We start from the raw sequence: 27,456 nt of genomic DNA on the forward strand, positions 1-27,456 counted from the left end.
CATGAACACACCTCCATGCGCAGAAAAAAACTCCCAGTGAACACTGACTGCTGCATGCCAAACGGTGCATTCCCCAGGGAATGTCACAGGCATGGGGCAAGTTTTACAGTTAGGTGAGAACACATCAGTCTAAAGTGAATCCAATATAGGCCTATACATATTTTAAATATGCATGATTTGCAGTACAGTACATTGTTTTTTCAGTCATAACAATTTGAACATGTATTCAGTTGACTATTTCTATACTGATCTGGATACCTTGTGGTATTTACAGTATATTCAAGTATACAGTATATGGCATATTTTGACAGAAGTGTTTAATTATACTGTTTTGACAGTTGTTTTGCATACTTTTACTTTAGCTCAGTATTTTTAAGGGATTCTGGCAAAAATGGGCAAAAATTCAGGAGTGGTTCGTGGAAAAAAAGGATCGCTTTTGCACCGTTTCTATGATTTGTGGGTTTTTTTTACATGTAGATATTTCAAAAACTTAATTTCATTATCTATTTGTTTTTTGAATACTGATATTTTTTGGAATTAATGTCATGCCACAAGTCATGCCAAACTACCAATCCTTCATTGTTTGGGGAACATTTGGTGAAAACCCAACATGAAGCCACCACGCAACGTTCAAAGAACGTAAAAAAGACCTTCAAATGCAAAAAAAAAAAAAAAAACAACAAAAATGCAAAGTTCCCCTAACGTTTTGGGAACCAACAATGGCTAGCTGGATATATGATATCATTATCATCTGTATTGACCCGAATATAAAACGAGCCCTCTTTTTCAAGACCTGTTTTTGGAAATATATTTTAAGAAAGAAAATCTTTCAAATCATGTTTTCAATATCAGTGAAACAACTGATATTCAGTATTGAAGTAAAAAAAAAAATCAACATTTGAATCACAGTTTTTTGTGGTTGAATACAGCCTATTTTTTGTCAAAACTAAAGCATATTTAAGCAAGTGTTAAGTATTATTTACCTTAGTTAAGAATTGTGTCGTTAGATCATTAAGATAATGAACCTCGTGAGGAAAAGCGGTAGAAAATGAACGAATGAATGAACCTTCAAGGAACGGTCGAATTACACTCATTCTATGACTGTAGGGGTCTGTGCATGGAATTATCGCACCAAAATAGGGGAAGTGTTTTGGCTATTATATTGGCCTAGTGTGAGTACATCCTAATTCAATGACAACGATAAATACAAGAAAAATGAACACAACTTTCTTGAGCACACATGTGTGAAACAACTTATGTTTACCCGTTGTTAGGCAGCATTGCTTCTGATTAGCCTGATCATTGGCAAACACACACTGCCCCGAATTATGAGAAAAGTAGGTCTGTCTACATTGGAAATATTTAGTTGATGGGCCTCCCATTAAATGGTATTGTTTCAATTGTTCTTCCTTTTCCCCCAAGCAAAAATGCTCTGGCCAGTATAGCATGCAAATAATCTCCTCCTTTCTCGCCTGTTATCAGCAGAGCTATAGTGAGCCATCAGAGGGAGGGACCGCCCGTTGCACTACATGTTCTTCCTCCTCGCCCTGCGAAGGGTCAAAGTTTGTAACAGAAAATATACAGAAAGTAGCGTCAAGAGATCCAATAGAGAGGATTAACAATCCGAACTGTGTTTTTTCTCGCCTCTTTCAAGACAATGGCCCCGTTGCTGGGATGCACTCTTTTTGCTCTGCTGGCGTTCTGCTTTACGGTAAGTATGAAAGAGCTACAAGTTGTTCTTGCGGCGAGTAACGGACCTTCCTCAGGTGTGGCTCCGGACCACCGAGGCTTCCATGTTGCGTCAGTTATATCCAAGTGGATCGATTCTCTGTGGAATCTTTCTCTTGTTTATTTATGATGGCGGGTTGTTTTTAACTGATCAACTAGGTGGGCAAAGCTTGACCGAGTGACGAACCTCATCGTAAATAACACAATCCGTTATGATCCAAAGTCGTGTCTTCGAAAAGATCATAATTATTCGTTTTGTTACAGGCATTAATATAAAACGTGTATTGTTGAAGTTGTAGTTTGTAGTAGTGCACAACTAGCTGTTTTTCATTATTCAGGCAGATCAAAATTTACAGTATTAGTGCCAGTCTCATGTACAGAGATTTGGATTTTTTTATCACTCATTTTATAATTTTTGAAATTCCTTTATTTCATTTTTCAAGGGCCTATTCACACCAGGTCATTAATCATATGATTTCAATTATGTTTAAATTTATTTCCATTAAAATAATTTGGGCCGTGACTCAAAAACTATTTTAATTGATTATAAAAAAGACACTATTTTAATATTTAAAAACAGACACTCAAATATTATTTAACAATATAACTACAATTGACTATCATCAAAAATTCAAAATTCAAATTGAATTCAATTAATTATAACATTATTTAATTTCATTAAAATTTTTTGTTTATTTGAAAAATGTGTGTTGGGCTATTTTAAGTGGCAATAATAAAAACATTGATTCTATTTTAGCAAATATTAAAACATTTTATTCAACTCTTAGTTTGTGCAATATTATCGTGACCAGTCTGTGTATCTTTTTGGAATAAAAAACACATAGTCTTCATTAATTGCTTCATTAATTGCTGGCTAAGAAAGAAACCCAAAAAGGATTAGAGCACATTGAAATGGACTTTTCAATTGTCTGTTTTTTTATATAAATGTGGGCTACATACGCAAATACAGGAAGCACCTAAAAAACCCTGCATAGTTCAGTGTTTAATTTATTTTAAAGCAGGTCTACTTATGAAAACTGTACTTCTGTATGTTTCATTCTGTTGTAATAGCTTAAAAAAAACCTTTTAAAACCCGAGTTATGTTTTCTGGCTCCAGTCTACAGGTATTTTTCTTCAGTAGAAGGAAGGGCAAAATGGCTGTTTTGAAAGAAAAGTTTGCCGCCACTGGACAAGACGATGTTTACTGATTAACTCCTTATTAATATCAAGTTTTATGTTCATGCTAACACAGAGTGATGATGACATTTTTATAATCCCCCCCCCCCCCCCCCCCCCCTTTCTTCTTGTGTTTACCTGCAGCTTGTTCCAGTGCAGGCAGAAGGAAATGAGCTGCACAGGCAGAAGAGAGATTGGATCCGGTATCCCAGGCCTATGAAGGAGAACCATGACTACACCGGAATAGAAATTGCCAGAGTATGAGCAGTTTTCCTGCTTTGAGACACAAACTAGATGTCATGAAGAAATAGCTAATAACAATCACAAACACAATCAAGTCAGGTGATTTCTTGAAGTTGACCCACATGATGACTCTATGCGTTGTTTTTGGAGCACAACTAAACCCCTGTGGAAAATGAGAGCAACACACATCGCACACTTCAATTTGCATCATGAGTCAGTTCAGATACAAGATGATAAACAACACTTGAGCTCTAAAATTAACACTAGTAACACTAAGCATTGTTGGTGGACGAGTCTCAGTGTTGGTGCTACAAATATTACCATAGGAAATAACTGTACCTTAAGCTTAACGACTTCTGTTTTTGCTCTTATCAACGAGAATTACCCACTTTATTGATAAGGAATATTGGGAGACCAGCCTGGACACAACTTAGTTTGGTGTTAATAACATTGTTGATGTCAATTATTACTGTTCAGTATTATGAAGCCAGAAAAAAGTGTATACGACTTTAATATGGGCTTTTGCATGGTAGTTTACAGTGAAACACTGAATCATTTTAAATATACTATATGTATAAGTGTAACCATAATATAACCATATTAAACATTATATTTTCCTCATACTGTAACTTGCTTTGGTTTTAATGCTAGCGTTGGACCCCCCCCCAACACCCACACCCAAAAAAAGGGTGCAGAACTTAGACCTGGATGCTTCTGGTCTTATTGAGAGTTTACATTAATCTTAAAGCCACCATATGCAATAAGTGTACTATACCCAGGACATATTTAGCTCATATGGGAGAATAATGAGCCGTAATTAATAACTTAATTACCTGCTTTAGTGATGGTGATATTTGGTGGACCAGCCTGGACACATTTTGGAATGTGCAATTAGCACTGTGGCTAACACACCACCAAATATCCCTTTGCATGTTTGTGTTTCAGATTCGTTCAGATAAGGAGAACTTCACAAAGATCATCTATTCGATCAGTGGGCCTGGTGTGGACAAGCCTCCTGCTAACAGATTCTGGATTGACCCCTCAACTGGCTCTGTGAGAGTCAATACCATTTTGGACCGAGAGGAGATCGCCTTTTATGATGTAAGGTTACTACTTTAAGGCCAAACCCAAAATATTTTTTTCAATTCTTGTCGTCTTCTGTTTGTTTTAGTTAAAAGGAATGGCAAGATTCTTGGATGGGACGACTGCTGAGAAGGATTTAGACCTAAGAATTGCTGTTCTGGATGAAAATGACTGCATACCTGTAATTACAGCACACCAAGTCGGATCTGTCAATGAATCCAGCGCAATCGGTAATGGAAGACCTGTGAATTTCAAACACCTTTCCAGTACGTGTATGAATTCCCACCACATGGTGTGGTTGACAGGCACGATGGTCATGAAGGTGATTGCAACCGATGCTGATGACGAGAATTCGATCAACTCCAAGATTGCCTACAGGATTGTGGAGACGAGCAGCAGTGCCGGCATGTTTTCCATCAACTCTGAAAGTGGAGAGGTCTCGGTTCAACGGAACACCCTTGATAGGGAGGTGAGGGATTAATTACTTTTCCTTAAGCAAATCGGAGCTTTTCTTCCTGTCAGTTGAAGATAGTGGTGACCATATTCAGGACAAACAGTAGTGGTGTTAAGGCTGTGGTACTACTTCCGGAAAATGTCCGGGTTGACTCTATCCCACTATTCCATGTCCGTACAAGGACAGTGACACAGACAAAATGTGGAAAAATTCCATTCATAATGTCAATCCATATATCTGCTTTGTCATTTTAGACAAAGGATACATACAAGGTCATTATAAGTGCTTCTGACTTAAATGGACAACCTGGAGGAAATACAGGAACCGGAGCAATTGAAATCAAAATCCTGGACATAAACGACAACATTCCCACTCTGGAAAAGGAATCGGTACGTAAATAATTCTGTTGGTTTTCAAATGGTCGCCTCTAAGTACTGAAGGTTGTGTTGCTGTTGTGTGTAGTATGAGGGCAGCGTGATGGAGAACACCATCAACGTGGAGGTCATGCGGATAAAGGCAGTGGACTTGGATCTGATTTACACTGACAACTGGCTGGCTGTTTTTGAAATCATCTCAGGAAACGAAGGAGGCTATTTTACCATCACTACAGACTCCAAGACCAACGAAGGAATTGTTATGATTCAGAGGGTAAAAGCGTGGTCTGGTTGTAAGGATCATTCAAGTGTTTTACTGCAAAACTCCACCTTGAATTGTCTTTCACTTTCACAGGCGTTGGACTATGAGGAAATTAAGACGCTTAAGTTGGAAGTGGTCGTTTCCAACAAAGCAAAGTATAATTTTGGAAGCTCAAATCCAGGTTCCATAACTATAAAATCTTACCCCGTGAAGATCAATGTGGTCAATCAGAAGGAGGGTCCTCGTTTCCAGCCCACTGTCAAAGTGGTGACTCTGTCCGAGGACCACACATCCATCCATATAAACAAAGTCATCACCACCTATGCCGCCATTGACAGTGACACACTACAGACTGCGACCAACGTAAGGTATGCCTCACCAGCCGATGTCCTTTTAGATTTAGACTTGCTTATTGTGCGTAGGCTTTAAAAAAGGAATTTTGTGTTTTTTTTAGGTACGCTAAAATCAGTGATGTTGACAACTGGTTGATCATTAACGAGAAAACAGCTGAAATTCGGCTTAATAAACTCCCTGATCGAGAGTCCAAGTTCTTGATCAATGGAACATATTACGCCAAAATTATATGCATTAGTAATGGTGAGTACTATAAAATGCGTATACAATTTCTCCCATGTATTGTGTTAAACGTACTGTTTTATGTTTGATTGGCTGTTAGAGCTTCAGTCAAAGACCGCCACGGGGACCATTGCTATTCAGGTGGAGGACTATAACGACCACTGCCCAAAAGTGACAACGACAAGTCACACCATGTGCTACGGTGATAATGTCATCTACGTCACCGCCATGGACAAAGACGAATTCCCTAATTCATCACCGTTTGAGTTCAGTGTGATTTCTGGGAGCAGCAAAGGGAGGTGGACAGTGGAGCATCTTAATGGTAAGACGGTGTGCATTTTAAAGGGGACATGTGGAAAACCTTTTGCTTGTATTTGTATACATATACGTATATATGGGTATCTGGAGAAGCTCAGAAACAGCATTATTTCATTGTTTCTGAATGTTGTGGGTTTGATCCTCCATCCTCCTGTGTTCATGTCAAAGTATCCTTGGGCCCCTTGTGCACCCAGCTGTTATTGATGCTGCGTCATCATTCATTCATTCATTCATTTTCTACTGCTTATTCCTCACGAGGGTCGCGGGGGTGCTGGAGCCTATCCCAGCTGTCTTTGGGCGAAAGGCGGGGTACACCCTGGACTGGTGGCCAGCCAATCACAGGGCACATATAGACAAACAACCATTCACACTCACATTCATACCTATGGACAATTTGGAGTCGCCAATTAACCTAGCATGTTTTTGGAATGTGGGAGGAAACCGGAGTACCCGGAGAAAACCCACGCATGCACGGGGAGAACATGCAAACTCCACACAGAGATGGCCGAGGGTGGAATTGAACCCTGGCCTCCGAGCTGTGAGGTCTGGCTGCGTCATCATATGTAAATGAAATCAATACTTCACCTGTTTTCCTTGGAAAAGCATGTGATCGTCATATGCTGATAAATGCCTTTCAATGGGGCAAGTCGTATTAATGCAGCCTTTCGCAATGCAAGTGTGCCAAGTAGCTTCTTGCTTGGAGAAGAGTCTAATGCGGTTTCAACCAATCTTGGCCACGTCTCAGCCAGGACACAGAAGGGGGATTCAATGAAAGTATGTCTGTGTGAGAGAGTGATTCAAAAGAACAGGATGTCTTTGTTCCAAGTCAAAGGTCTTATGAGTGCAACATCTCTCTTGCAAATCGACTACAATACATGTTGCAGAAAAAAATTCCATTCCGAACATTGTTGGTAACAACTGGGAAATTTTGAATACGTGAAAAAAATGCAAAAAAAGTTCATTTTAAAATGTGCTCATGATCTTTCATCAGGGACGACAGCACTACTGCGAGACCAAGCCTTCCTGTGGCCAGGGTTTTACCAAGTGGCTGTAGAGGTCAAGGACCAGCAGGGAAAGTCATGTGCTGACATGCAGATGCTCGACATCACCGTGTGCACATGCCATGAAAGCACTAAAGTCTGCCTGGACCGTAGCACAAAGCGTTCCAGTTTTAGCGTTGCAGGAATTCTTCTTTTATTGCTGGGCTTACTGCTACTACTGTGTGAGTACTTTAACTTATTTTGCTTTTTTACTTGATTATTTTTTTTTGTCCTTAACAACGTTGTTGTTGTATTTTTCTGTAGTGGTGCCTCTTCTGCTGATGTTCTGCCTGTGTGGAGGAGCTGGAGGAGACTTCAAAGCCATTCCTTTTGATACCAAACAGCAGCTCATCTCCTACCACACTGAAGGCCAAGGAGAAGATAGAGTATTTGAACTTACCTGTCTGACCAAATATCCATTTAAAAAATACTTTGTCTGAAATGTGATTGCTTTTCTCTAACAGGAAGTTCCTCTTCTCCATACACCAGATGGCGGAACAGTAACTGTCACCAAAGATATCAACACCCATGAAGGAAAAGGATACCTTGGGGGACTGGTAGAATTGGGAGGGGCCGCAGGTGGTGCAGCAGCCCATAATAATTTATTTGTAACAAGTGAGAATGTGCACCAGTACAACGAATACAGCCAATCTAATGGACAAACAAGGTTGGGGTACATAGAAGGGGGGATGATGACTGGACAAGAACAGTACAGAGGTGGCCCCTACGATGGCCTGGCTCTATCTGATCACTTCTTGGAGGAATACTATTCAAGTGTGAGTATTGAAGTTATCAATTTTTTATCTCATTTTAAAGCCATTCTTCATTATTGATTATTATTATAAAACATTTATTGCAACACATAACATTCATTCATTTTCTACCGCTTTTCCTCACGAGGGGTGCTGGAGCCTATCCGAGCTGTCTTCGGGCGAGAGGCGGGGTACACCGGGCACACACAGGGCACATATAGACAACCATTCACACTCACATTCATACCTATGGACAATTTGGATTAGCCAATTAACCTAGCATGTTTTTGGAATGTGGGAGGAAACCGGAGTACCCAGAGAAAACCCACGCATGCACGGGGAGAACATGCAAATTCCACACAGAGATGGCCGAGGGTGGAATTGAACTCTGGTCTCCTAGCTGTGAGGTCTGTGCGCTAACCACTTGACCGCCGTGCCGCCCCAACACATAACAAAATAAACTATAACTGGTCAACTGTAATGCGCAGGGACACAAGAGACAGCCGCCGCTAGCACAGCAAGCTATCAAGCCAACTAGTTAGCCTGTGAAATTTAGTTATTCTATGCTTAAGAACGTTTTTTGGGAGGAAGGACAAAAATAAGCTGCCAAAACCTTACCACTTCCACACATAATGGGAGGAGAACTATGTCGGCCATGTCATGGTTGACTACATGAAGTTAATGATGTAACATCACTATTTCTATAACGCTTATCCTCACGAGGAGCGCGGGCATGCTGGAGCCTATCCCAGCTTTCTTCAGGCGAGAGGCGGGTACACCCTGGACTGGTCGCCAGCCAATCACAGGGCACATATAGACAAACAACCATTCACACTCACATTCATTCACAATTTGGAGTCACCAATTAAGCTAACATGCATGTTGTAATTCCTTGCAGAAAGCCAACTATGCTGCCCAGCAGTCCCAACAAAAGGATGCCGTGTTGGTCTACGACTACGAGGGCAGGGAGTCTCTGGCAGGTTCCGTGGGCTGCTGCAGCCTCCTGGAGAACGATAACGACCTCTCATTCCTTGATGACCTTGGGCCTAAATTTAAAACTCTCGCTGAGATTTGCCAGGGATCCACTATGATGATGGAGTTTGGAAAAGATGCGGTCCATCCACCGCCCGCCAGGCCAGTGTCTCCTATCAGGCCCTCCACTCACACCCATGTCCATACTCACACTGAAAGCATTAAGGACAGGGATCACGTTCGTGTTGACGGCATCAACACATCCAATGTAACATCTGGAATGTCCACCCTTGTCCAGGAGAGGCAGATGTCCAGCACAAGCCAGGGGTCAGCCACACTCTCTCGGGTCCAAGTCCAGGACAACATTGTGATTCCCAATCAAGCCCTTGTGATGCAACAGCCTGCATTGTACTACGCTGCCACGCCCATGTATGTTGTGGAGCCCAAGCCACAAATGGTACTTGTTGCAGGACAGCAGGGAGCAGGGCAAGCGGGTCAGGTTGGACTGACACAAGGTCTGGTTCAAGTTGGCGGCCTGCAAGGGTCTCAAAGTGTGATGCTGGTCGATGGGCAAGTTGGGCAGGTGGCACAAGGAACCTTACCCAGACAAGTCCTGCTGGTAGAAAGCGGGTCTTCAGGTGGAGGTGCACAGGTGGCCTTTGTCCAGACAGGTCAGGGATCGAGTCAGGAAGGGTTGGAGGTCAGGGGTCAAAGTGTGCAGGCCAAGAGTTTTTCACTGGCTTCTCAGGATTCCAAAGGGTCAAAGGAGGACTTTGTGCTGAAAGCCACACCCAAGTCCCAAAGCAGCCAGAGAGTTGTTGTTCAACGGAAGAAGGTCTCAGTCACAGAGAGGAATATAGAATCTAGTTCGAGAGCTTAAATATATATATAGATAGATATACGTATATACCGTATTTTCCGGACTATAAGTCACACTTTTTTTCATAGGTTGGCTGTTCCTGCGACTTATACTCCAGAGCGACTTATAAATGAAAAAACTGTTAATGTTACATAAACACTGGACACCTTTTCTGTTCATGTTTATTTTTCGTGTAGCTGAATAACAATTGTGTTAGCATATCTTATATTCAGCCTGTTCTCTATACATTTATTGTTAGGAATTGCCTTCCAAGAGGACGTAATGTCTGTTTTGGTCAAGTAGTTTATAAAATAAATTACCCACAAAAAATGTGACTTATACCCCAGTGCAACTTTTGTATGTTTTTTTCTACCTAATTATACATTTTTGGCCTTGTGCGACTTATACTCCGGAGCGACTTTTAGTCCAGAAAATACGGTATATAGTATATAAATTTTATAGTATTACTCTTTTTCCAAGCAAGGAGATAATTATACAAAGAAGAATCCTTTCCTGTCCTAAAAAGGCATATACATGTACACACTTTTACATTTATGTGGCATGGACATGTCGTCCTTATGTTTGCCTCTCAACACTACCACCTAATGGTTTCCCATTTTCCATTTTGGTGGTTGTGGGGGCCACATCCTGATCACCAAGCCAAGTTCTTAAAGCTGGTTAGGATAGGCATTGCATCTATTGTCTTCTTGCATTAAACATGCTTAAAATGAGATATCTAAATACACTAAGTACACTTTTCTTAAACAATTTACCATAAAGATATGGTCAAATTAATTGTGTTTTTTTTCATTTATGTTTTATAGAATCACATTACAAAAGTGAAGAAAGGACTTAATTCACAGTCACAGTTTGGCACACAGTGAAAAGTCCTGAATTAAAATTTTACGAAAAGCCAAAAAAAATCACTTCTGAAGTTTGGGACTTGAAAGTGGATTTAAACAGGTGGATATTAGTCTATGTCACATACAATTGGCATATAATGTACATAAACTAATGTTAAAATGTGGTATTGACACGAACATAAGGCAGCTCTTCTTTTCACAACGGTGTGTGTGAGTGACAGGGAGAAAAGCTCTGTTTGACACCTGTTGGTTTGCATATATAAATGTGTATGTAGACCTACAAACACAGTCCAAAGGAAAGTCATGTTTTTGTCTTATATTTGTGTCAATACAGTATATAGAAAACATGAATGTGCTAAATAATAATCATGTTTATATTGGATGCTGGTGTATGGACAACATCATCAATGTTTTTACTGTTTTTAATGCGCTTACTAAAAATACTGGAATTAGACCTGGGGGTCAAAGCTTCAGCTTTGCAATGTCTACTTAGTTTAGTTTAGTTTTAGACCAAAGTTGATGTTTATTGTGATATTGTGTTAAATGAGCAGTTTGTCTTTTGAAATATTTGAACTTTTGTCATGCCACGAACAGCTGACCTTGGAAGTTTTGAGGTTTAGTCATAGTGCAACTAATCAGGAAGTGCTGCTGCTTCCTGTGAAAGCTACTGTATTAACAAAAACAAAAGCACTTTTTTAACCCTGTAAGACCTGCCATTTTCTGACGTGGTCGTTGTAGTTGTCAGAAGTGCTGTACAAGAGTTGTGTGTTGTTTTCTTTTTTTTTTTTTTTTGCTTTTGATACACTGATATTTCACATTTAAAAGTTCTAACATTGTGAATGTACATCGCATCTCTTGCATTATTTTTGCTGCCGTAATAAAATGAAGTGGACAGCAAGCTGTAGTCTTCACCTTATTTGTAAACGCTGTACGTATGTATGCTGTAAAGTTCTAAATCATAAGACAGTGGCTTGAAAAAGCCATATATATATATATATATATATGTGTGTGTGTGTGTGTGTGTGTGTGTATATATATATACTATATTCTATATATAACCGAAACTGCTAACGCTGACCCCATCAATTTTTCCCATAACAAATAATATAAATCCAATAGTCTGTTCACAAAAGCCAAAAATGTTAACACAAAATATGTTTTTATGGGTTTACAATTACAGTCTTACATTCAGAAAATGCCTATGAATACATATAAATGATGAATGAATGGGATAAATGAACATTTATAAAATTATATAAAATATATATATATATATATATATATATATATATATAAAGCACTGCCTGCTTCTCAATTATTTTCTGTCATGAACCCCATCCCAAGGGACAGAAATGCCCCGGGCACCCCCAGGGGGGCCGGCCCCACTATTTGAGAAGCACTGATTTAAGGTTACTTTTACCTTCATTGAAGCTGTGACTGTACCCAACAACACAATATGGCAGCGAGATCAACACCTCCCTCTTCCACACCAACTTCCTGTATTGTTATTTCTTGACTTTAGTAGTGATTCTCACCTCTTTGGGAAAGTAGCCTTAAAGGTTCATTTATCTCTATTCATTTGGAATTATTTTTATGCATATAAAACTATAAATATTTAGTTTATTTTCAATTGAAAATAAACTAAACATAAAATTTTCAACCGCTAATGACATCATAACAGTCCAATAGATAAAAAATAGGACATATACTGTAGGTGGACTCACACAGTGTATTAATAACATGTGCCATATTGTATGCTAATCACACACATTTTGGGGGACGTTTTCAACTTTAAAGGAAAACTGCGCTTGTTTAGAAATTTTGCCCATCATCCACAATGCTTAGAAACATGAACACAAGTATCTTTCTCTTTTCCGTGCATAAAAACAGCTAAAAAAGATCAGCTCAGAATGAACGTAATGGGAAGCACTTATTTCGCCTGTAAAGAATAGGTCTCATTACATGCAGTAATAAGCTGTCTATTTTTATCTGTTTTTATATCTTTAGAACACACAGAAAATACAAAGACATGTATGGATAATGGACAAAATTGCAATAAAAGTGCATTTTTTTCTTGAAAAACATGCTAACATAACAAATGCTAACCAAAGTTACAGTGTAAATAGACTCAGTATATTTCATGTATTTTTTCTCTCTCGTTCTATTAATAACACACCCATTACTGAGGTTCTGAGGAACGTTAGACGAACATACGTCAAATACCCAAATTGTCCACCCAAACTGCAAGCTTGACCTCCTGACTGATGTCATGTTTCTGTTTTCTTATCATTGCTGAGAAACATTAAACTCCTCCACACTGTCTCACTTACACTGTATTCATATGACTCATATCATTGGGAAATGAATTACGCTTTGTAGCTTCCACTGAAATACAAACGTCATTTTTGCCAAACTGTTGCTCAACCATCCAAATATGCACAAAGTTGTGTAATCTAAACAACCAATATAAATGCATGGACGGATCTAAACAACCACTAACAAGGTTATTTTATCGTTAGCGTCAATGCCTAAATAAGCTTGTTAGGCATGTTTTGTTCATATGAGGTTATCCATTATGTCATGACCATGCAGATGTTTCCATAATGAGGTATTCCGGCCCTGTGAGACTGCCAGACTGAGGTGTGGCCACGAAACACTTAGTCTGCAATGATTGTGAGACGGATCAGCAGATACTCTGAGAGAACATTTGCATTCATGTCAGTGATTCATGACTCCATAATGCTTTCTTTCGGCTGGGTTGTCTGTCCTGCTGCGTCTCACTAAACTTCTTCTTTTTTGCTACTCGCAATATGAAGCACAGGAATCCTACATTTGTACTCAAAATGATTGACCCCCCCCATTATGAAGTACATTTATTTTTAAAATGTACAAAGTGACTGCTGTAATATAAGTTTCTTTTGTATTTTTCTCTATAAACTGCAGGTTTATGAGATTAAAAATGAAATGTAATTTACAATGAGGTTTGAATTAATTGTCCTATTCTATTTGTTTTATCTAAAACCCTGCTGCTTTTAGAGTTTTGAATTGCATTTAATTTGATTGTTATCTTACATTATAATTTAATATAATATAATTTTATTTTTTCAATTTATTTTTAATTACAATATATTTTTTTTCCATTTTACTGTTTTTTTTAAAGGGACTCAGTAGTGTTAATTTTGAGATTATATATTTTTTACTTTATTTGGATTATATTTTCTTTGATATATGTCACTCTGAGGAGTGGATTTAATTGTATTTTTATTGACCATATTTAATTTTTGCTGTATGATTTCGTTTATTCGTTTTATTATTATGCGTTTATTCATCTCATCTTGTTAAAAGTCTCTCTGTGAGTGTTTTTGAAAACATTTTATTATACAATTTACAATTTTTTATGCAGCACTTTTGATATGAAACACAATTTCTGTAAATGTATATTGTTAATTGTGTTAATTTTGAGATTATATATTTTTTACTTTATTTGTATCATATTTTATTTGTTATATGTCACTCAGGGGGTGTCTATGTGGATTTAATTGTATTTTTATTGACCATATTTAATTTTTTGCTGTATGATTTCATTATAGCATTGTGTTTGTTCATCTCATCTTTTTAAAAGTCTCTCTGTGAGTGTTTTTGAAAATATTTTATTATACTTTTACAATTTTTTTATGCAGCACTTTTTATATGAAACACAATTTCTGTAAATTAATATTTTATTTGATTATTTACATTTTATATTATTCTATTTTCATCATTTATTTTTACTTATAAAAATAAATGATTATTACCCTTTTGGGTATATTTGTTACATGTTTATATACAAAAACACACCAGAAAGTTCATATTTTGCTTGATTGAAACTTTATTGGCGATTTCTTGCTGCTGAATATACGACAATGATTTATTGTTTGGATGAGACATGAAGGTATTAAGGTAAGTGTATATCTGTACTTAGCTGATTAGCTTCTAGTCTGTTTTCTTAATGGCGGATGTCCTCCTCGTCGTCCATTTCATCCTCTTCGTACTCCCCCATCTCATCAGCAGTCGCGTCCTGGTACTGCTGGTACTCTGACACCAGGTCGTTCATGTTGCTCTCAGCCTCGGTGAACTCCATCTCGTCCATACCTTCACCTGTGTACCAGTGGAGGAAGGCCTTCCTGCGGAACATGGCGGTGAACTGCTCCGAGATCCTTCTAAAGATCTCCTGGATGGCCGTGCTGTTGCCAATGAAGGTGGCCGACATCTTGAGGCCTCGTGGAGGGATGTCGCACACAGCGGTCTTGACATTGTTGGGGATCCACTCCACAAAGTAGCTGCTGTTCTTGTTCTGCACGCTCAGCATTTGCTCATCTACTTCCTTCATGGACATGCGGCCGCGAAAGATGGCCGCCACGGTGAGGTAGCGACCGTGTCGCGGGTCGCATGCCGCCATCATGTTCTTGGCGTCGAACATTTGCTGGGTGAGCTCGGGAACGGAGAGGGCGCGGTATTGCTGGCTCCCCCTGCTGGTGAGTGGGGCAAAGCCCGGCATGAAGAAGTGCAAGCGAGGGAACGGCACCATGTTGACGGCCAGCTTACGGAGATCGGCGTTGAGTTGTCCCGGGAAGCGGAGACAGGTGGTGACGCCGCTCATGGTGGCCGACACCAGGTGGTTGAGGTCTCCGTAGGTGGGCGTGGTCAGCTTCAAGGTGCGAAAGCAGATGTCATACAGAGCCTCGTTGTCAATGCTGAAGGACTCGTCGGTGTTCTCCACCAACTGGTGCACAGACAGGGTGGCGTTGTAGGGCTCCACCACCGTGTCTGACACTTTGGGCGAAGGCATGACGCTGAAAGTGTTCATGATGCGGTCTGGGTACTCCTCGCGGATCTTGCTGATCAGCAAGGTGCCCATTCCGGAACCGGTGCCTCCGCCCAGGGAGTGGGTGAGCTGGAAGCCTTGGAGGCAGTCGCAGTTCTCGGACTCTTTCCTCACCACATCCAGAACGGCGTCCACGAGCTCTGCTCCTTCCGTGTAGTGACCCTTGGCCCAGTTGTTTCCTGCTCCGCTTTGGCCTGCGTGATGCATTCAAAGTAGTTAGTAGTAGGTCTGCACCAATGGTCCTTTTCCACTGCATGCTACCTCCTCAACTCAGCTTAGTTGTCCACCGTAAAACTAAACACAAGCTACACCATTAAAAAAAAATTAATTAATTTCACATTACTTTTCTTCAAAAAAGCTTAAAAAAAGTGTTTTTATTTCAGGCCTTGTCACAAAATTATTTATTCATTTTTTTTAATTAAACATATATATTTTCCCCCCGGAAATAAATTATCTGTATTGTAAAAATGTTACTTTTTAATACATTTTCCCCCCAAAAATCTTGTTATAACAATCCATGAGTTAGACAGTGTGACAGTTTGTCAGTCGTTCTCATTTGCCACAACACCGCAAGCCCAGATTTGACACTACCGGTTATATATACATATCTTTGTCATTTTTGTTCATAGTAATATACAGTATTCATTCATTCACTTTCTACTGCTTATCCCAGCTGTTTTCGGGCGAGAGGCGGGGTACAGCCTGGACTCGTCGCCAGCCAATCACAGGGCGTATACAGTATATATATACGTATGTAATAAAATATTTCTTCTATAATGTATTTTTATTTTTATTTTTATTTTTATTTTTATTTTTATTTTTATTTTTATTTTTATTTTTATTTTTATTTTTATTTTTATTTTTATTTTTATTTTTATTTTTATTTTTATTTTTATTTTTATTTTTATTTTTATTTTTATTTTTATTTTTATAACCACCCCACACGCACACAAAATTACAACCTTTTTTTCATTCATTAATTTCCCCCTCCCAGCCAAAAAACAGACTTGTTTTCTCAATATTATGATTTGTTTTCCTCTGAAACATGACTTTTTCCTTATTATATTCCAACATTGAATAGGTGCACCAACACTACCAATGGCTCACAACCCAATAGAGCTAATTATTGCACTCCAAGGAATATGGCGTCTAAAGCTTTTTGTCTGTGCCCTGTGGATGAATAATACATGCCATTAGCCTTGTTGATGTCTGCAGGAGCAGCCTTTCCCTTAGCTTGTTAGGGTTTTATTTTAGTGAGACCACCAGAAGCGCTGACAACATGTCACATATCACCATGCTGAGAATGCATCAGTCCACTGACACAATGCTGAGAGGCTGCACTTGGAATCTGCTGGGTGCACCCTGGACACGGTAGGACACATCATAATTCTCCTCACCAAAGACAAAGTTGTCAGGCCTGAAGAGCTGTCCAAAGGGGCCGGAGCGAACTGAATCCATGGTCCCTGGTTCCAGGTCCACCAGAATGGCACGGGGGACAAATTTGCTGTCTTTGGGATAACAAGGGAGATGATGTCATTCCACATACATAGTCTCTCCCTGTAGCTGACTCTTACATTTGCTGTTTTCTTCAGCTAGATTTTTGCAGTTGTTTTTTGTTTTCTGCACTGTGCACTCCACTTGCAAGCCAACTCCTCCAGCATAATGCAGTCCTTATTCTAGACCACTGGGCCTTTTAAAATGCTGAGGTCGACACGATCCGTTGAAGCAAGGACCCTCCCAAAAATGCATTTTGCTTTCTACTCAACTTTGCACAATCACCTTCTCTCTGGCATTTTTTTTAATGCGACTACAGTGGAACCTCTAAATGTGTACAGTTTATGCTGCCACCGTCATTTTCGACAAATCTACACCACTAAAATCACAGAAAACCCCAACACAGAACAGTTTTAGACAACTTTCATGAAACTCCACACTCCTGCTGTCTTACACTTATACTTATACAATAAAATTATGAAAATAATTCTGTTTTCCAGCTTCCACTGAAATACAAACGTCATTATTGCCAAACTGTTGCTCAAATATACAAATATGAATACGAATAAAAGAGAAGCGGACAGGAAGTGACATCAGGAGTTTAGAGTTGAGTTTCAGCTCTGCGTGGGTAATGGCTGCCCGCACCAGTAGCCCATGTTATAAGATAATTGTGCAATAAAAGCCTGTTGGAGTCTGATTCTTATGTGAGAAGTGAGAAGTGTAGAATACTACATTTCATTGACTTTGTGTCTTTTGAGTGCCTTATGTGAATGTCTTATTTGTATTTTATTGCATTTTATGCTTGAAAATGTTTTGTTTAGCCAACAAATACACAAATTAGCTTAAAAGTGCATAGTTTATGACTAATAATGGGCCATATCCAACCACAAAAGGCAGGAATTATTAATTAATACATTTATGAAAAATCATGATGGCATAAAACAGCAACATTTGAAACAAACTACAGAGGGACATCCTTTTTTTCTTGCAACAGTCGTCCAATAGGACTTATTTTTACTTCTTTTTTCTTGTAAAATGTGATTCTTGTTCGGATGTAGGAGAGTTATGGTTATATAATCACAAATAAGGATAGTGAAATGAGTATTTTGGCTTTCCCGGTTCACAGAAGACAAATCAATATGATAACAACATAGAAGACGCAATCAAAGGTCAATATTTCTGGCTGTAAATGAACTTTAAATAATAAATGAGAATGTTTGTTTAAGTGATTGATGATCCTGGGGGTTTAGATGCCTTATGAACTGGAGTAACATTTCTGCATCAAATGAGGCAGTGAGATGAGGTCAGTGAGACTGCAGATACCTGTGCTCCCTATGGACACAAGGGGAGGGGGGCGGGGGGGTGGACACGGAAAGGGAGATGGAAAGACATTTTAGCTGACTGGCCTACTTGTGCGTGTTAATGGTGTTAATGGGTGGCATGGACGTTTACCTGAGGCTTCGTTGTAGTACACGCTGATCCTCTCCAGCTGTAGGTCGCTGTCGCCTTGGTAACTGCCCGACGGATCGATCCCATGCTCATCACTGATTACTTCCCAGAACTGTAGGGCGGGGCAAACAGGGTCATGGACACACTATGCATTCATTTTCTATGTCACTGTGCAGGGAGGACTAGCCCCACCTCAGATCGCCTGTCAATCACAGGCTTCATGCAATTATTGAATATACATGTTGTTGGATAGGAAAACCATGCAGAAATCCACCAAAGAGAATATTTACATTAATAAAAGACAAAAAGATGAAGCCACACCCCTTTGTGAGGTAACAAAGTTACTAGCAAACTCACAGATATTTTGATATGATTTTATACTAAATAATTCTTATAAGTAAGTGATACCTTGGCCCCAATCTGATTGCCACATTGTCCAGCCTGGATGTGCACGATCTCCCTCATGATGCTGTAGTAACAATGGCCGTGTCGTCCTCAGTGTTGCTCCGTTGCAGTCTGACTGGAACTCAGCACTTTCCTCATCTCCAGCAGGCGACGACGAAGCCTAGGCTGGCCACGCGGATAAATGCGCTGCCGGGGGGGGGATGACGTCGGCCTCTGCCGCTGCATCCCCAGCATCCCCTGCAGCCAATCAGAAGGCTCCTCTGTGATGCAGTGGAGCAAAAATTGCTGTATCATCAGCAGCATCATCAGCAGCAGCAGCATCATCTTGACGTTCTCACCAGCAAAACGATGCGGTCTAAAAATATTCTAAATGAAATAAGTGATAGGTTAGCAGGATGATAATTAAATACAACAAGCAATCAAAAATAAAAAATAAACAAATCAACAATGCATTAATCTACCATGAATGAATGAATGAATAAGACAATGCTTTACTCGTCCTGTAGTGTACACATTTTTAAATAAATGAATAAACAATTATTAAAATAAATTTCGGCACAGTGGAGACCTTTAGCAACAAAAACATCAGAATAAATCAATACAATGATAGTTCATTCATTCATTCATTTTCTACTGCTTTTCCTCACGAGGGTCGCGGGGGGTGCTGGAGCCTATCCCAGCTGTCTTCGGGCGAGAGGCGGGGTACACCCTGGACTGGTCGCCAGCCAATCACAGGGCACATATAGACAAACAACCATTCACACTCACATTCATACCTATGGACAATTTGGAGTCGCCAATTAACCTAGCATGTTTTTGGAATGTGGGAGGAAACCGGAGTGTGTCCAAGGGTGGAATTGAACCCTGGTCTCCTAGCTGTGAGGTCTGCGCACTAACCACTTGACCGCCGTTCAGCCTACAATGATAGTATGAACTAGAAAATTTGATGGGTATGCAACCTGTGCAGTGAACCTCGGACCCGGTATCTGCTGTGCCACGCTGCCGAGCAACGCCATGCATACGTACATTACATAAGGAATTTAGCAAAAAAGCAAACATGCTAACTGTTAGCATGCTATCATCTAGTGAGATGGCACTCGCTAAACGAACGAAAGCGTCAAGGCGGTCCTACAATATCCCTGCATCATGCCATGTCTGTATTAGCCTTTAGATGTGAGGAATACAGCTAAAATGTTAACATGCTAACAGATATCATGCTAGCACCAAAAGTGCAGAGAAAGCACTTTAAACAGGAGTTAAATAGCCAAAATTCCAACATGCTAACAGTTAGCATGGTGACACCGAGCAAGATAGCACTAAATGGTGAAAGTGCCAAGACAGTTCTATAGTGTCCACACATTATGCCATGTGTGTATTTTCATTTAGATATGCATTAAAAAGTCAAAACTTAGACAGGGATAGGCTCCAGCATTCCCTCGCGACCGTAATGAGGATAAGCGGCTAAGAAAACGGATGGATGGACATCAGGATCCCCCTTACTACCTCTAGAGTAGTAAGAGTAGCTCCACACGGAGCTGAAACGCAACTCTAAACTCCTGATGTCACTTCCTGTCCTTTAGAACAGGGGTCGGGAACCTTTTTGGCTAAGAGAGCCATGAAGGCCAGATATTTTAAAATGTGTATCTGTGAGAGCCATATACATTTTTTTAAACATTGAATGCAATAAAATGTGTGCATTTGTATGTAAGACCAACAGTTTTAGATATAATGGGCTCTAATTATGTAGACCAGGCACACTACCCCACGCCAAGGGGATGTGGCCAGCACACTTTCATGAGCAGCGCAGTGTCCAATAATAAATCAAATACTTGCTGCCATTAATGCAACTTCTGCTGCTGCATAGTTTTGAACCGTATTCAGGTCACGTATTTCATTCTTTTGGCCATCTTCGTCAAAAGGCTTGGTTCTGCAGCTTTAGCTAGGTGACTATTTGACTAAAGGAGGAAAGTTTACATTTACATGTTTTTTTGACATCTCAATGACCGAGGTAGACTACCGCATTACCCAGTAATAATCAAGTTTTGGTGTTTGACCTGGAAAATATCATCAAGAAAGATGGATATGGTCGGCCATATTGCAGTAGAAAATAGATGGACGAATTAAAATGCATAAGAAAGTTTTGATTTTTAATATTATTTTCTGTGTCATTTCTGTGATGTTTACTTTAAAATGTTAGCAAACATACATTTTTATTGTGGTAAGAAATGCTTGAGGGCCAGATACAGTCATCAAAAGAGCCCTACCTGGCTCCCGAGCCATAGGTTCCCTACCTCTGCTTTAGAAGAACCATTAGTGAACCCCTGGCGAAGGGCAGTGAAAAAGGAATTAATAAACTGCATACATTTTTTTTGGTCCAAAATCATAACCTTGGAAATGTACCATTTTCTGGACACCTTGGCTGCTGCCAGGAACCCTAATGAGGAGCAGAAAGGTTTCCCTCAGCTCCTGGGTTAGAGAGGTGCTGTGGAAACAACATTAAAATAGCTGTCACTGTGTGAAGGTTCCTGCTTACATTTTTTTTGCAAGATCAATACCTTGGGACACTTTGGGTCCCCACCCTGAAAGCAGCAGGACCCTAAAAGGAAAGAAAACTGTACCTCTAAGGGAGGGTCCTTCTCTCAAGGCAGGCCTCCATGTCCACTTTTCCACACAGACGTTCACTGTTACACTGAGCTATTCATTAAACTGCCCTTTGTACTCTGAAAGGAAAGCACAGTCCAAATCCTCCTGTTGTTTTTTTTTTTTCAAAGTCCGTGTTGTACTTTGGTGCCTTTATTCATCGGCTATACGACTGTTGATGGGATGGACAAACCTGCACTCAGGAGGTTATACTGCTACTGCTGCTATAGTTCCAGGACGTTAACAGTGAGGGCATTCTTTCCTGGACGGCTGCGTGGTTGCCAGGCAACCTCATTGTGTTCAAGGAAATTGTTCACATAGGATTTAGAGGTTGTTGCTGGATTTTGTTACAGTCATTCATTATGGTCCGTCCATGGGGAACAGGGGAACAGACGTGACAAAATATTAGGGACTCCTGCACTGAATAGTAATTCAAGAGCAATGCAGTCGTCCCTTTTTTATAGCGATTAATTGGTTCCAGAACAGACATTATTATTAAAAATTATCATTATATTATCAATTTCCACAATTATATGATTCAATGATAATGAATAGAATATTTTTGTAGCATTTACGACTTTCTAAATATGTTTTTTAACATTAGTAGAGCCCTGTGAAAATGAAATAACATCCCTATAGTCACCTTTACACTCCTATTATTCATTGTGTACACCGCATTACGCAACACTTATGCGGCAGGGACTCAATACGTCCACTAGCTTGCAAGCCAGCGAGTTAACCAGTTAGCCCTGAATTTATTTCTGCTAAACTTAAGAAGCCAAAAACTTTACCACTTCCACACGGAATGAGAAGATTTTTTTTTTTCATTCTGTCATGTCGGACATGCCATGGCTGACTTCATGCAATGTTAAGGTAATGTCTCAATGTTTTATTACTGCCTCCTAGTGACCAGAATACTACATATCACTTGTATTTCAATATGTTTTGTCTAATAATAGACCATAGTCTTTAACAATCCATTCATTTCAGAGAAATCAGGGTAAAACCATGTTTTAACTGCAATATTACTGGGGGTGACGGGACAGAGAAATATATTGAAGGGGTGGAGGGTGGGAGGTGCTTGTCGCTGTCGTCCTTCCATAGAGAAGAAAAGCCAGCATTTCAACATTTCCATTCCATCGCACAGGTGTTAATATTCTTACTAAAAATAAAATAAAGTCAAAAGTTGATCAATAAATAGTGGTTTGTTTATTTGAACAGGTATGGCTTATGTACAAGTGCATCAGTTATGTATGTTCAAAGAAAATGAAAGTGAACATTCAGAAATCAGAAATGATACAATTCATGTTTTTTTTCTTCTTTTTTTTTTTACATTCATTCAAACCTCTCCAAGAGAGGAAGGAAGCAAAACCTGAAAACACACTGGACTTCATGACCTTTCACCTAGCCACCTAGAATACTTCATGACTAATAGTACTAATAGTCAACATGACCCATCTACACACATAATATCCAGTCAGGGTTTCCGCTGGTGCTAAAATATTCACTGTTGTTGTATTTTGTATTCACGATACAATGGCCTCCGTGAGCGCTGTGCTCAAATTGCATGAGATCTTAGCAAGGTACCTGCAAGCATCTTGGGTTTTAATGTGCCGGCCCACTGCTTGGGAGGCTTAGGCGACCACCACACCGACGACAAAACAATCAGAGGAAGCGGTAAGCAAACAGACGGCATGTTGAAGCAAATCTCTGCAGCAGATGTAAAGACCGGGACACTGAGACAAAGCCCACCTTAAGTGCTGCTCCTTCCCTTTTTTTATTTTCCATTTGAGGCACGCTTCACCAAGCTGAAAAGGGGAAAGATAAGCCAGTCTAGAAGTAAAACATTGATAAATTGAAATATTCAGATAAATGTTAGAATATTTTGGGCTTTTTTCTTCACAAAAAAGTCAATTTTCTGATTTTTTTTTAACAGAACAAAATAATTACATTAAAAAAAGTTCATGCATTCAGTTTCGATGCTGCTTCATGAGTCGCAGACGTACGCTGGAGCCTATCCCAGCTGACGTTTGGGCGAGAATGAAAAAAAGAAGTTAAAAGTTGTATTTATTTAGAGAAAGAAGACATTTTACAAGATTCCAGCTGTATTTTTTCAGGGGAAAAAATGATCGTGTTACAAAAAAAATTGTAATGTAATGTGAAAAACAAAGTAATATTTGGGGGGAAAGCTGTAAAGAAAAAGAAAGTCAGAAGAATGTTTTGCGATTGAAACAATGTTTCGTCCAGAAAATGAGAAAAAAAAGTCATATTCGACTTTATATTACTTCATATATTACTTTTGCGGGGGGAAAAATCATATTCTAATCCTATAAGATTGTCAAATACTGTTAAGAAAAAACAAAAGAGACCCACAAAGAGAGTTATATTATGGTTTGAAAAGATACCTTCGATGAAAGCGGTATTTATGCGAGAGAAACGTTGTAATGTTAGAAGAAAAAGTGATGACAATCATCGCATTGTGACAAGGAAGTTATAAAACATTTTTTCTCGTAAATGTAACACACCTTCTTGCGCGGTATTGCAATGTTTATCTCATTTATAAACTGCTATTTTCATATTTTGTGCCATATGCTTTTCAAACAGTTTTCTTGTAATATTGCGACTTGCTCTCCTTGTATTTTCTCAACTCTATCTTAACTTATATTTGCTCTTTTCAGTGCGGCATTAGTACTCTTTCATCCAAATGCTACGTCAAAATGCTTGCAGGGAATTTGTGCTTTGTTAATTATTATGAATATTTCCTAAAATAACCATCTATTAAGAGTTGTCATCTAGAAATGTCTTACTTTCATTGATAGAAAAAAACATTTCTTCAATCCAAGTATTGAATGACATGGTGGAGGAAGAACATGACAGTGAGGAAAGCCCCTGACTGATGTTGTTGTCTTGAATGCACCACAATATTTAATTCTCTGTTGATGTACCAGTCTGTTGCACCCTGTACAAATACGAAAGAGTCACATTTTGAAAAGGAAATCATCCACGTTTGGCTGGCTCTTAAAGATTTTACAGTAATTAATGCTTTATCGTCACGAGAATTGTAAACATTTCTGCAAGAAACGAATGGAAAGGTCATTCATTCATTCATTTTCTACCACTTATCCTCAGAAGGGTCACGGGGGAAAGGTCAAAGTCATGTCAATAAAATAAAAGAAAAACTCACTGAAGTGAAGCAATGCAGTGACACATCTTTGTCATGCATGCATTGTTTTTTTTTTTAGGATTTTTTTTCCAGCGGTGTGACAAATACTGAATACTGAAGCTTTGTACATGGCTTCATCGGGGCAGGCCAAAAAAATAAATCATACTTTAAATCTTGCGTACAAATGAATCAAGCTTAACAAGTAATTATGCACTTGCTGACAAACCCCCCCCCCCAAAAAAAAAAAAAAATTAAAAATTGCATACCACAGTCAATTAGTAAAAATACATTAGTGGCTATCATTACATACATTCTGATACCATTGAGTCACCTCCTTGCATGGGAGAAATACTAACATACTGATTCACTTCATCCACATTCAGTCTGATGGCAGAGGACTACAAAAACAAGTCCCCAAACATGCAACAATACTCATTTTTGGCACTATTTTTTCAACGTTTTGGTTTTCGGGAGTACTTTCTTGTGCTGCTTCAATAGAAAAATCTTTACAATTGTTGATTGTTTAGTTGTGTATTGACTTTTTTTTTTCTCAACATTATTTTCCTAAGATGACAGACAGTGGCGTTTTTGTCCATCCAATGCACTTTCAAGGCTGGTGATTTGAACTGACATTCAAAAAAACAACAACAAAAAGCTGTCACATTGTGACAAAGCAGCCTTTTGTGCCGGAGGAGATGGAGAAATGGCGGTCGGGGGGGGGGGTCATCTGTAAGACCACCCAACTCCCAGCGGGGGCAGTCTTCTTTTAAGTGCTGCAAAAAAGCCGCAAAGGCCGCCATCATCATGACGACGGAACTCCGTTGATGGCGCTGTTTTCTGTGCTAGCGCCATCCCTGATTGAGAGGACGCCGGAGTCTATGGGAGAAGAAACTGTACACTCCATTAAGGAGGGAGGGGGTTCTAGAGGGCCGGAATCTTGAATGGGACAAGAAGAGTCTAAGGAGTCAAGGGAGTCGTTTGACTCCTCAAAGGGCTCAAGAGTCAAAGTCTCTGGAGGGGCGGTGGTGTGCACCAGGTCTGTGATGGGGAGAGTAGTAGGTGGCAAGGGGGCGGAGTCAGGCGAGGAGAGAGGAAGTGGGGAGGGAGGAGGTGAAAGGTCGTTCATAGAGATGGGACTTGATGCCAATTCATCAACTATTTCTAACTGGATTTCTTCACAAAGGGAAGGTGGGGGGTCCTCGTCTGTCATGGGATCAGATGGAGGTGGTGCAGGTGATGGAGGGTCTTCTAAGGTGTCCTCTAGCAAAGGTGGATCAGATGTCATGGACATATGGTCCACGTCGTTATCCAGTTCTAAAGGGGGGTCCATCAATAGAGGGGCGGGCTTTGTTTCTGGAGTTTCAGGGGGCGCGTCCTGTGTAGGAGACAAACCCGTGTCACTTATTTCGGGAATAACAGAATCTGTGAGCGGCTCCACTGAAGCCATGATGATTTCTGTAGGTTTCTCTAAAAGTGGGTCTGTGACACAGGCCTTTTGCACAGGCGTGGAAGACAGCAGGTGCTCTTTACTGGCGTGGATGACGTCATCTTCAGCGGGGGCCACGAGTGAAGACGAGTCTTCCACAAGGTCTGGGTTGGCGGGGAGAGCAGTCAAATCCACAGCCGATGAGGCGGTGGAGTCCATGGTGGACACGGCAGTGGCAGCGGCCTCGTGCAGAGGAGTGTCGTGCACCCGCGTGTAATCCCTGGAGCTCTCCGAGGGGGCCAGGAGGAGGCGCTGCTCGCCGGGCTTGCGTGGGGGCAGCAGGGACTGGCGGGTGTAGCTGTCGTCGGCCAGCGTCTCAGGCAGGGGGTGGTAGCGCGTCTCAGGGAGTAAAAGAATGCAGATGATACAGATAAGGGTGCAGCAGGCGAAGATAATGTGGTGCAGGAAGTAGCCCTTCTGATTGTGGAGCTCCATGATGGGTGCAGTCAGCATACCGAAGCCAGCACTCGCCAGGACCAGACCCAGACCTCCACCCCTGCAGACAAAAATCTCAATCTTAATCTCTTTATTTATTTATTCATGACATGCATTATGAGTGTCAACAGTGGAGAGCGCTGCAGCACCACTATATTCCACGTCAACACCACCTGCTCTCCACCAGAGGGCGCCATCCAAGCACGTTCCACAGCATCACTTCTTACGTAAACCGAGATAAGAGTCATACAGTGCAGTGGCATGGGGGAGGGGTGGGGGGACCCGGCTTGGCTCATTTGCGCAAGCTGTGGTTTCCATGTGACAAAAAGCAGTCTCATGCAGATGTTCAATGATTTCATAAATGGTGTGGAAGTGGTGGAACATCTAATCCATTCAAGGTGCATCTCCAAGTGTATGCTCAGGAGGTGATTAGCCACTTATAGATAGATAGACTCCCTTTATTGTCATTGCACAAAAACACAGTAGTGAAATTGCCAACGAAATGTCGTTGCCTGGCTCCCATATAATAACAGACACAAAAGAAGATAAGTAATAATAAATAATAATAATAATAATAATAATGTGGAGAATAAATAGATAGAATAGACACCAAATATGAACAACATAATGTAAAGTGCAGCGTGAACAGTAAATTGCCCAAATAATTTAAATAATTTAAATAAATAATAATAATGTAAGTTAATGTAATAACTTATAAATACATTACAAAAGCCCTAAGGGTTCAACACTAAGCAACAAAGCAATACAACAGGCAAAGCATGTTTTATGCATTACAATTGTCAAAAGCTGAGCTTTAAAG

The 27,456-nt window shown here is 40.1% G+C and overlaps 3 protein-coding genes across 4 annotated transcripts in view; 1 reads left to right on the forward strand and 2 right to left on the reverse strand.

Moving 5' to 3' along the window:
• Positions 1–1,480: 1,480 nt before the first annotated feature.
• On the forward strand, positions 1,481–11,609 carry dsg2l (desmoglein 2 like). Its single transcript, XM_058068795.1, has 15 exons — positions 1,481–1,562; positions 1,655–1,711; positions 3,049–3,162; positions 4,093–4,248; positions 4,319–4,460; positions 4,536–4,699; positions 4,939–5,073; positions 5,147–5,332; positions 5,414–5,688; positions 5,775–5,917; positions 5,997–6,218; positions 7,206–7,436; positions 7,519–7,640; positions 7,719–8,030; positions 8,905–11,609. The coding sequence occupies exons 1-15, from the start codon at positions 1,530–1,532 to the stop codon at positions 9,856–9,858; spliced, it is 3,246 nt and encodes a 1,081-aa protein (XP_057924778.1). The 5' UTR covers positions 1,481–1,529; the 3' UTR covers positions 9,859–11,609.
• A 2,942-nt stretch (positions 11,610–14,551) lies between these two features.
• Positions 14,552–21,557, reverse strand: LOC131126149 (tubulin beta chain-like). 2 transcript variants are annotated; one of them, XM_058068374.1, is made up of 6 exons: positions 21,531–21,557; positions 21,275–21,394; positions 18,916–19,278; positions 18,511–18,619; positions 16,962–17,072; positions 14,552–15,758 (listed from the first exon to the last, which is right to left on the reverse strand). In XM_058068374.1, exons 3-6 carry the CDS (start codon positions 18,970–18,972, stop codon positions 14,686–14,688), a joined length of 1,350 nt encoding a protein of 449 aa, XP_057924357.1. In that variant the 5' UTR covers positions 18,973–19,278; positions 21,275–21,394; positions 21,531–21,557; the 3' UTR covers positions 14,552–14,685. The 2 variants fall into 2 exon arrangements, with proteins under 2 accessions (XP_057924357.1, XP_057924358.1); XM_058068375.1 differs by lacking the exons at positions 21,275–21,394; positions 21,531–21,557 and having other exon boundaries at positions 16,962–18,390; positions 18,916–18,947.
• A 1,019-nt stretch (positions 21,558–22,576) lies between these two features.
• The window catches only part of LOC131125469 (solute carrier family 22 member 23-like), a 37,756-nt gene continuing 32,876 nt past the window's right edge, over positions 22,577–27,456 (reverse strand). The window contains exon 10 of the mRNA XM_058067055.1: positions 22,577–26,697. Coding sequence (XP_057923038.1) covers positions 25,518–26,697 — 1,180 coding nt within the window. The 3' untranslated portion in view covers positions 22,577–25,517. The remainder of the gene's footprint in view (positions 26,698–27,456) is intronic.

Source organism: Doryrhamphus excisus, chromosome 3 (genome assembly GCF_030265055.1).
Source record: "Doryrhamphus excisus isolate RoL2022-K1 chromosome 3, RoL_Dexc_1.0, whole genome shotgun sequence".
Taxonomy (NCBI): Eukaryota; Metazoa; Chordata; class Actinopteri; order Syngnathiformes; family Syngnathidae; genus Doryrhamphus; species Doryrhamphus excisus.